Source organism: Euprymna scolopes, chromosome 41 (genome assembly GCF_053919585.1).
Source record: "Euprymna scolopes isolate OS-2025 chromosome 41, ASM5391958v1, whole genome shotgun sequence".
NCBI classification, from domain to species: domain Eukaryota; kingdom Metazoa; phylum Mollusca; class Cephalopoda; order Sepiida; family Sepiolidae; genus Euprymna; species Euprymna scolopes.
Window position 1 is genome coordinate 48,718,960 of NC_136522.1, and position 11,996 is coordinate 48,730,955.

Consider the following 11,996-nt stretch of genomic DNA (forward strand, 5'->3'; position numbering starts at 1 on the left):
CAAACACACACACACACACACATATATACACATATATACACAAATGGTAAAGGTCTATATTCGAAATTTCAGGATGTTGACCATCTTACCATTTATTTCCTTAACTACGTTGACATGCACAATTCTTGACAGCATCTGGTTTAAAGAAATAAACGGTAAGATGGTCACCATCTTGAAAGTTGGAATATAGACTTCTGGTATTTATTTTTTATATGCTCTGTAGTTACATCGCGCTTCATAAATTAAAGGATTGGTATGAATAAAAAGTGTAATATATATATATATATATATATATATATATATATATATATATATATATTAATGATAAAAAAAGGCGATTTCAATATTATTTCCGTGTCCGATACAGTTACCGATTCCATACAAAATTCCCGATTCCGATATAAATCTTTAAATATCTATTCTATATTACTATTAATTTTTTTTGTGTATTGGTATTCATATTAAAAACCCTCTATTCTATTTATTTGCTTCCCCACTGAGCAAATTAGGCAGGAGGTCGTTTTTAATGTGGAGATAGGGGGAAGGGGAGGGAAAGAGGGGATCCTGCTCCCGAGAGGAGGGAAGTGGGAGCTGGATTAGAAAGGTTGCCCCTTCAGTGACCAAGGTCAGATATGTGGGGTTACCCCCACATATGGTCTTTGCTAGTCATAGCTGGTCTTTGCTAGTCATAGCTTTGCAGTATCTGCCGGAACAGATGGTATTTATTTGCTCCCCCACCGAGCAAATTAGGCACAAGGCCGATTTTTAATGTGAGGAGTGAAGGGAGGGGGAAGGGAAAAAGGGGACCAGCTCCCGAGAGGTGGGAAATGGGAGCTGGTTAAAGGTCAGGCATGTGGGGTTGCCCCCACATCTGGTCTTTGCTAGTCATAGCTGGTCTTTGCTAGTCATAGCTTGCAGTATCTGCCGGAACAGATGGTATTTATTTGCTCCCCCACCGAGCAAATTAGGCACAAGGCCAATTTTTAATGTGAGGAGTGAAGGGAGGGGGAAGGGAAAAAGGGGACCAGCTCCCGAGAGGTGGGAAATGGGAGCTGGTTAAAGGTCAGGCATGTGGGGTTGCCCCCACATCTGGTCTTTGCTAGTCATAGCTTGCAGTATCTGCCGGAACAGATACTACACTTTGATCTTTGACGCCCGGACCCCTCCTCTATTCTATTTATTTTAAAAGGAAAATACAACTTTCTTATATATGGGCCGTGGAATTGCATTCACTAGCAAAAGATCTAGCTAATTTGCATATTCTTTTAAACATTTATTTTAATTAATTCCCTATTAGTTGCTTTGGTTTTCTAATGGGATAATCATCTTTAGTTAACTATTATGTGTAATTTAATTCATACAGATATTCTACATGATTTATACTTGCGTAATATTTGCGTAAAAGATTTATAGTAAATACAAAACTCTTTCACTATATATATATATATATATATATATATATATATATATATATATATATATATATATATATATATATATATTTGTTTAAAAACAATGCCTACCAAACTCCTCCTAGAGATTTTGGTCTACAGACATGAAACTTCATATATAAATTATTTGAACCCATGCGAAACTTTATACTTGGATTTTAGCCCGAGAAAATCAGTACAAAAATAAAAAAAATAAAAAAAATTAAATTTGCCAGATGAAGACCGAACTTTGGCATTACGAATATGCATGCATAACGTAGTAGCTATTGGTTCATGTTTTAATTTTTAGCCATGCAGCAAACATGTCTTCATAGCTCAGTCCTTAACCACAGAGGATAAATAAATCGTAAACTAAGCGTTTTGGTTTCGATTCTTGGTTGTGGTGCACGAGTCATATTTTAAAAACTTTTTAAATCATTAATAGATATTGGGTCCAAATAAAAAGTGAAATTGTCTGTGGGTCTGGCTGTCAGTGTACATTTCCCTACCAAATTACTATGTCAATTTTCAGTTTCGATATTTGACATAAGGGGTATTGAGAATTGGGAAAATCTTTTTTATCGGTTTTCGGCCAGAAATTTGGCTGTCCAGAGGTCAAAGTTCAACGATTTGACCTTTCAAAACTCTACCAAACTCCTCCGCCAATTTTGGATCTAAACACATGAAATTTTAGATGTAGGTTACTTAGACATGGATCAAACTTTTAAATTCGATTTGAGCCAAATACAATAAATGTTAAGGGGTTAAAATTGGGGTCAAATAAAAAAAAATTATACCTCTCTGTCAACTTTTGGTCTAACATTTGAAATTTTACATAAAGTGTATTCAGACATGGGGAAGGCTTTTTAATTTTGGCCGAAAATTTGGCTACCAAGGTGTCAAAGTTCCAAAGATTTGACCTTTGCGGTCTCTAGCAAACTATTCAGTCAATTTTGGATCTGAATATTAGAAATTTTACATAAAAGGTATTCAGGCATGCAGCAAGCCTTTTTAATCAGTTTTTAGACAAAAATTTGTCTGCCAAGAGGTCAAAGTTGAAAGAGTTGACCTTTGCAAACTCTACCAAACTCCTCCGCCAATTTTAGGTCTAAACATTTGAAATGTTAGATGTAAGTTACCTGGATATGAGTCAAACTTTTTAATATATATATATATATATATATATATATATATATATATATATATATATATGCACATAAAGTTATGAACAGTACATAGGGCCCGAGCAAAGCCGGGTTGAACTGCTAGATAAATACGAAATGTGCATTAATCAAAATATTATATTTAAGAGTATTTGACGATCGGGTAACGCCGGCCATTCTGCTAGTTTAACTATAAAATTGTTATTTCTTCCGATTACGCGTTAAATATGCATATATTTTCTCAAACGTAAAAACGAACTTGTGGCGAGGATTATTAATAGATTTTAGTTTTACTTGTTAAAAATCAATAAATATTGATTCTTTTATTATTACTACAGGCAATAAAAGATTTTATTTCAAACAGAAGTAAATAAACAAAGATAATTACAGGAATCGTTTTGGCATCAGAAATTAGATGAGGACTTTTATATTCAATTTAACCACATGATATTGTATCAGGTATTATGATATTTTATGTATCAATTTTCAGTATTTGATTTATCATGGCTCAATATATCAGTAGATCTATGACGTAAGTTATGTAAATATATATATGGCCATAAAACTACACAGAAATGTTCATGTTTCATACTCGTAAGAACATTATTACTTATATATGTATACAGACATGCACACAGCCACACACACACACACAAACATATGTATATATATATATACATGCATACAAATATAATATAATATAATATATATATATATATATATATATATATATATATATATATGATTTTGGACTTTACGTTCCTACATTCTGGAAGGAACAACAGTTTGTCATCTGTAAGATTCAAGAAAGTTTGGGACAAAAGGTAAACTTAACAACCATATTTTTATGTACACAGTATATCAAAATAATTCGCTGAATTTGATAACATCTCATTGAATCTTGTGCTATCAAGTTTTATAAAATATTTTTGGCAGGTAGTATGTTTTGTTGAAATAATAACTTTTTGTTTTGAAAAATTATATATATATATATATATATATATATATATATATATATATATATATATATATATATACATATTAACTTTACAATCGAAATAGGAAAATGTTTTTTGATTGAAATGTCAGTTTTCGACGGTAATTCTTGGCCTGAAGACGTAATCCCCTAACGCGGGTGATTACAGAAACATGTATGCACATATGTAACCATTAACGTTTGTATAAATAAATTTAATATACCTCTGCTCTGTTTACTCATTGAGCACTCTTTGGTAGACACACGTTGTTTCATTGGATGTACTTCTAGGAAACTAAACTCTACTGGCTATATATATATATATATATATATATATATATATATATATATATATATAGTAATTTATAAAATATATATGGCGATTAAGCTACACTGAATATTCCACGTTTCATCCACTCTAGGACTACCTACGTATTGAGCACTTTTGAAGTAAATACTTAAAGTTTACGCATAAATCTATACTTTTGTATATTAATTTTATGTGAGTAAATTAAGTAGTTATATATATATATATATATATATACATATATATATATATATATATATATATATATATATATATATATATATATATATATATATATATATATATCAATATTTAAAGTGATAGTTGTGTAGTTCCAACGAGAGAAAAAAATGTATATTTAAAAGAGTGTAGGCATCAACAATTGTGGGGTTTTCAGCCTTTTTAAAATATTTTAAAATATGATAAAAGGCTGAAAACCCCACAATTGTTGATGGCTACACTCTTTTAAATATATATATATATATATATATATATATATATATATATATATATATATATATATGTGTGTGTGTGTGTGTGGGTATATATATATTATATATATATGTGTGTGTGTGTGGGTATATATATATATTATATATTATATATATTATATATATATATATATATATATTATATATTATATATATATAATATATATAATATAATATATATAATATATAATATATATATATATACCCACACATATATATATATATATATATATATATATATATATATAATATAGGATACACTATATATATATATATATATATATATATATATATATATATATATATATATATATAGTGTATCCTAGTAAAGACAAAAAGAAAATAACGCGCCAGAAATCAAAAAAAAAAAAAAAAAAAGGCGTGTTTTTTGTATATACAAAGAAGTCCACTCTTTTATCTTTTCTCAAAGATTTACTACGACGCCATGTGAGTGTAACAACGATCATAAATTCGCTTGCGAGTAGGAGGAGAGGGAGGAGGAAATATTAACAATAAAACATCCTCACGTGTTTTGCTCCGTACAATATTTTTCTTAACTCGTTGTTTATTACTTTTGACTGTACGATTTTTTTTTTTTAATGGGGAATGAAATAAGGCGATTCTGTAGATTAGATATATTTTAAACAAACGCAGTTCAGGTGAAAACTATTACGTACTTACTTACTTACTTACTTACTTACTTACTTACTTACTAGGTACGTGCAAAATGAATAGTCGAGGCTCAAAATGTATAAACATTTTGACCTCTACCTTTACTTAAAAATTCAACAAAAAAAAAAAGAAAACATCAGGAAATTAACTAATTTTAGTGAAATTTTCAGTATTCATCAAATAATGATCACAAAATATAATGAACTAATTATTTTTATTGAAATCTTACTGGAAATGTATTATTGTGTTTAAACAAAAAATACCTTTACTAAAGTTATGGTTTTCAGTAATAATAAAAAAAAAAAAATGAATTTATTTTTGCTTTTTTATGAAAATAAACATCGTAAATTGTAACAATTTAAAAAAATAAATTCTACAGGAACATTATAAAAAAAACTCCTAAAGTCTGTATTAATGAATTCGATATAACTCGAAGAAAAATTAATTTCCCAAACTACCGACATAATCATTGAATTAATCATTGTTCAGTTAATATTTTTACACACAAAAAAATATAATAGCAAAACATATTTCTCTCTATTTTCTTTTGAATTACAGGTTTCGCATAATTTTTGTATGTACGATTCTAATATTTTTCTTGATTGCATGAATGCGAAACTTTCGGCGTTACATAATTTTGATATACTCTTGAAACATAAAACATTTATTTTTAATTTAAAAGCATGAACGTAATAAAATAAAAATTAAAAAAAATGGTAAAAATTAAACAAACGTTCACGATAGGAATATACGGATACGTATCTAGGGGGAAAAAAGAAAAGTAAAACAGCACCCTCTACGCCTCTTTAACAACCTGACGTAATTTTCAGACAGCATTTGAACTGTCTGAAATTTTGGTCGTCCGTATAATCCATGTGACGAGGACTTTGTTTTCTTTCGGTTGAACGAAGCGAGAACCTCTCGCTTTTGGGGGCTAATTAAGCTATTTTTTGTACAAAGTATTTTTTTTTTTTAAATTTATTTTATTCACTTCAATATCTTAGGACTTTACTACTTATCTTTGAAACCGATCCAGAAAACTAATATTTATGTTTGAAAGGATTTTTACAATTAATTTATTTAACTTCAAAAGTTAGCTGAATTAGCTAGCTCGCCGTGAAAACATCTCTCATAACTTTTTTTTTTCACGTGTACAAATATTTTTCTCCTTTAGGAAATTAACTTTAGTCTTTAATCTTTCAAATACAATCAAAAAGAAGTCAGAAACCTACAAAAAAATATGATAAATTGGCTTCCAAAACTATGTCCACCTATCCTTATTCAGCCATTTTTGGCCGTAACCTACTAATTACATATCATGTCGAAATTAGTATAAATTTCACAAATTACGAAAAACGATCCAATGAATTTGGAAGATGCATTTTGATAAAAAAATATAAACAAAAATCATTCACAATTACGCCCTGACATTTTGTGTTTAAAAATGGCGCACCCTTAATTTAAGTCAAGGGAGATAACTCAGTTTGTCATACTAAATTGGACACACAACTCTTCCGCGTTAAAATCTACGATAAAAAAAAAAAAACCCTGGATAATTCGATAAATTTATTTGTACATTTTTCTATTGGATCATTTATTTCACACCTAAAAACTAGTACACAAACAGAATGCTTGCTCTATCACTAACCTTAAGTTCGAGTGACAGTCTCCCTAATTAAAAATCGTTGTAAAACTTGACCTTATTCTCCGGACTCTATGTTGGTTTTCATGTTTCTCATAAGAAACGCGATCATAGAAATAAAATTATGAAAAATAAATCAAAACAAAACAGTAACAAACAAACAAACAAACAAACAAACAAACAAACAAACAAACAAACAAACAAACAAACTTCCAGGTCCTACATGTTCTAGGTATGCAGGTCGATAGAGAATTTGATTCTACTGCGTTTGATATAAGTTATTTTGTAGTTGTTTTATTTTTGTGTTCTTTGTGATTTCTCGACTGCTTAACTACTCCGGAATTTTACCGCATTTTGTGTTTCAAACGTGTTAACAAAAGAATTCAATTAGCAGGAGTACTGACCAAATACGTATTTTTACACTTAATAAAGTCATGTTCGGAATTTCAATTACAAACACCCTCCCTCACGTACACATGCACGCGCGAGCGCGCGCACACGCACACACACACACACACACACACACACACACACACACACACACACACACACACACACACACACATGAAATATCAGAAGCTCAAAAATGATAGAAAATGCTATAAAGAAATAAACATTATAATAGTTCTGGGCTTCTTTTTTTCTACTTGTGGGGGTTCATCTTCTATGAAGGCCCGGAGATCCTCGATATCATAAGGTGTACGACGGGTTAGGTAAAGAGTGAGACAGCAAGCGATGATCAGTAATGGTGGAACTGGGGTATGGTTTAATCATATAAAAGGACGGCTCAGCAAGAGCTCATTTACATTGTTTGTCTGTACGTTTTGTAGTCATCTGGGAAGCAGGCTCATGGCATTGTGTTTCACGGACGGATAGTTCTAGGAAAGAACCTTTGCTCGTGGAATTTTCGTTTAGTTTTAGGCGCAGATAGGGAATTTAACAAACTACTTAGACACAATCCCTGAAAAAAAACCCCAAAAAACAAGCTATAGCGAAATACCGATACAGTGTCACCCATCCTTAAAAGGGCGCCCGATATAAATTTTAACTCATAGAGGGATGAAACTCAAACCCCAGAAGGGGACTCCCACGATTTTTTCAAACTAAGTGACTACTACTACTACTACTACTACTACTACTACTACTAACAACAACAACAACAACAACAACAACAGTAGATACGCAAGTTCTTTATTTGTCGTCAATTTTGCTAAAAATTAAATAAAAATTTATCGTCGAAATTATTTTACAAATATTTGTTTTGGTACTTCTACAGATTTGGAACTGACTTTTTCTTTTCTTTTCTTCTTTTAATTGCAATCCTAACCGAACCCGAACTTTAGTTTTAGGTTTAGTTTGCCAGAAGTCGGTTAGATTGGGTTTTAATTTTTTTTAAATAAAGCACCTTGACTTTAAATGACAAACATAAAAAAAAAAAAATAAATTAAAATTTTTTTTTTAAAATGCTACCTACGTGTCGCAAGTCGTTAAATGAATCGAGTATACATTCATTCGTCTAACGATTACACACACACACACCCAAAACTCACATGGTCTCGCGGTTTCGCACGCTCTTTCTAATTAAAAAAAAAAAAAAAAAAAAAAATGATATTTAGGATTGTAATTATTTCATGAAGCGAATATTTATATCGTAATCTTTATCGAACGAGTACACGTTTTATAACGATTATAGAAATGTTCTGGATTTCTGTTAAAACGTTTAAAAAAAAAAACTCACATGGCTCTCGAATTCGCTCTCTCTCTCTCTCTCTCTTTCTCTCTCTCTCTCTCTCTCTGTCTCTCGCTCATGTTAATTAAAAAACATGGTTAACAAATATTAATTTTTAATTACAATCACCTTAAAAAAAATCTATATTTTGCATTACAGTGCGTTACAGATAGATTAAGTCCACGCTTGGCCTTCGAGCCGGGATCAAAGTGTAGTATCTGTTCTGCAGATGCTGCAGTGCTGCACTTAAGATAATTTGTACCAGTCAATGGAGGGGAAACTCTCTATACTGGGACAATTATTATTTTTGGTAACCAGAGTGCCCCCTTTTTACCTACTTTTAGGGGAGCTGGTTTTTACCCCACATTAAAAACGGCCTTGTGCCTAATTTGCTTTGGTGGGGAAGCAAATAAATACATTAAGTCCACGCTTTTACAAAGACTAAAGGTTTTTTTTTTTTTTATATATATAACAAATTGAAGCAAAAAGGAAAAAAAAAAGTAAACAAGAAAACAATCACACACACACACACACACACACACACACACACACACACACACACACATGCAGGTTCTTTTTCGCTCCTTAACATTAATCCCAGGCACAGTAAAAAATAAACAAAAAACAAAATACAAAATACAAACAAACACAGTAACTCTTATTACTCAGAATTCGAATTGTTATTGTGTTATTTTTGTTCTTAAATAAGTCACACGTTTTAAACAATTCTTTAATAACAGAGAAAATAACAAATCCTTATTGAAACGTGTAAGCCTTTCGTACTCCACTACACAAATCGAAATATCTGACGCACAGACATTTTTAAACCAACCAAGATTCTCTTTTTTTTTCACACCACATGAAGCTTATGTTTGTTGTTACTTATCTAATAATTTCATTTCACATGTGATATTTTATCTCTCGTCAAAATAATAAACAAACCCGCCAATGCCAATATCATGTAGCCTACATGCTCAATCTAAATTAAAAAGTGAGATTTAACCCGATAACATTATATATATATATATATATATATATATATATATATATATATATATATATATATATATATATATATATATAATGTGTGTGTGTGTAATTATAGAGTTGTAGCAGATCTTAGATGCTATATACACGCACTGACTCGCCATGCGACACGCTCTTTTCGTTATATTTCAAACACGCGAGAACCATGCAGGCGAACAGTCTTAGAAATGAAACTATCACTGCTAATATACTTGTGCTGAAAATATACGAGGGTAAAAGCAAGACAAAGCTAACTATTACTCTGAAGAGAACGAATAAGAGTAGTATTACCTACGTACTGCATTGCATTAGTGCATTATATATATATATATATATATATATATATATATATATATATATATATATATATATATATATATATATATATATATATATACAATTACGTTTCTTGGTTGCTTTTTTAAAATTTTATTTATGCCCTGCTACGAATTGAGCTCTCCCATTTAAGAGATCCTACAAAAATTGCTCTATCCTTTATCGATATAACATTCTCTCTCTATTCTTCTAACAACAACAACAACAACAACAACAACAACAACAACAACAACAACAACAACAACAACAAATACGCAATATAACAACAACAAGAATAACAACAACAACAATAATAATAATAATAATAATATTAAAAATAATAATAATAATAATAATAATAATAATAATAATAATAACAAAGAAAAAGAAGAGAGACAGAAGGAACGGGAACCTCTCGACCAAGAACACATCGAGCTTCTAATTAAATCTGAATAATAATAATAATAATAATAATAATAATAATAATAATAATAATAATAATAATAATGATGATAATAATAATAATAATAATAATAACAACAAAGAAAGGCGAAGAAGCTATAAAACCTCTTTCCCAAGATCACAGACAGCTCCAATTAATAAAAACTAGTCAAAATATAAGCGCAGAAGATGCGAAAACTAAAGAATAAACAACATAATGTCCGTTGATTCCATACGATGACACATGACACGTTATCAAAAAACAACAACAACAAAAAACAAACAACAACAACAATAACAAAAAAAAGCCGCGTTATCATAACAATTATAATATTATCAGTTTCGTTAACAAATTAAAAAAACTATTTCCCGCATCCGCAAGCTCCCGATTTTTGCCGCATTTTCGAGAGAACGCGCTGTTGAAAACGTGGAAAAACGAGAAAGACCCCCCTCCTCCTCCCTACCAGCCATCTAGTTCACCCCCTCCTCTAAAAAGAGGTATTAAATTATATTGTATGTACACAACAGCCTAAATTAATAATTTTATCGTAAAAAAATGAGAGAGAAAAAAAAAAAAATGAAACGGAGTTTATAAAAATCACATATTTGGGGATAGGTAAAAAATTAAGTTTATTTTTCTGCTTCGTGCAAATAGGTGTATATATATATATATATATATATATATATATATATATATATATATATATATATATATATATATATCTTTATTTTATAAAGAATAAACATAGATCCAAATGCAGCGTGTGATATGTGAATTATAAATATTTGAACGGCGGAATATATGTATATATAAATAATAATTAATAATATATATATATATATATATATATATATATATATATATATATATATATATATATATAATAAAATAAAATAAAGTAAAATAAAATATAGCCTTCGTTTTCTTCAAATACCCCACTTACCAAAAGATCGACCTGTGCATCGTTTCTTGAATCAATCGCATCCGAATTTTGGTCCGCGGTCCGAGTAGCGTGTTTCGCGTCCATTGCTGATTGTGACAAAAAGAAACCCGTGTCTTGTACGAAACGCGCGGTTCATCATTAGTACGGATGCCCAAACGGGCTGTCGGCCTGTTTTTTTTCTTTTTTCCTTTTTTTTTTTTTCATTGTCTACTTTGATCCTCCCTTTCTTTTCTCTCTCTCTCTCTCTCTCTCTCTCTCTCTCTCTCTCTCATTTTTCGTTCTTCTAACCCAACCTTCTCTCCAGCTGACTTTATCCCCACCCTAAATATTAAAAAAAAAAAGTTTGAATCCTCCTCCCCTCCCTCTCGCTTTCTCTCTCTCTTTTTTTTCCCTCGCAAATCTATTTCCTCCCCGTCTTTCTCTTTATCTTTCCTATCATTTTCAGTGTATTTCTCTTGCTCTCTGTATTCCTCGAAATTTCTTTTCCTCTCTCCCCCCTCTCTCTCTACTATATATCTACCAATCTCCCCCTCCTTTATTGCCCTATCGTTTTCTACCCTTTCCCTCCTCTCTTTCTGACACAACTCTCTCTTCTCGCATTGTGTATCTTTCCATCTCTCCCTCTTTCTCTCGCTATTTGTATCACACGCAGTCTCTCTCCCTCTTCCTTCATCTATCTATCTATCTATCTATCTATCTATCTATCTATCTATCTATCTATCTATCCCAATGTCCGTTCTTTATCACCCTGTTTATCTCTTCTCCTGCCTCCTTTCCCCCCTCTCTCTCTCTTTGCCACCCTCTCTCTCTCTCTCTCTCTCTCCCTTTTCTTGCACTGTGAATTTTCGCCTTCTTTCTCT

General features: G+C 30.8%; 1 protein-coding gene across 2 annotated transcripts in view; it reads right to left on the minus strand.

The window, feature by feature from the left end:
- The window catches only part of LOC145266518 (sodium-dependent proline transporter-like), a 331,699-nt gene extending 320,084 nt beyond the window's left edge, over nucleotides 1-11,615 (minus strand). Inside the window, exon 1 of one of the 2 annotated variants that reach the window (XM_080122270.1) lies at nucleotides 11,137-11,615. In XM_080122270.1, coding sequence (XP_079978396.1) covers nucleotides 11,137-11,220 — 84 coding nt within the window. In that variant the 5' untranslated portion in view covers nucleotides 11,221-11,615. The remainder of the gene's footprint in view (nucleotides 1-11,136) is intronic. The other variant, XM_080122268.1, reaches the window with a different exon arrangement.
- Nucleotides 11,616-11,996: the final 381 nt, after the last annotated feature.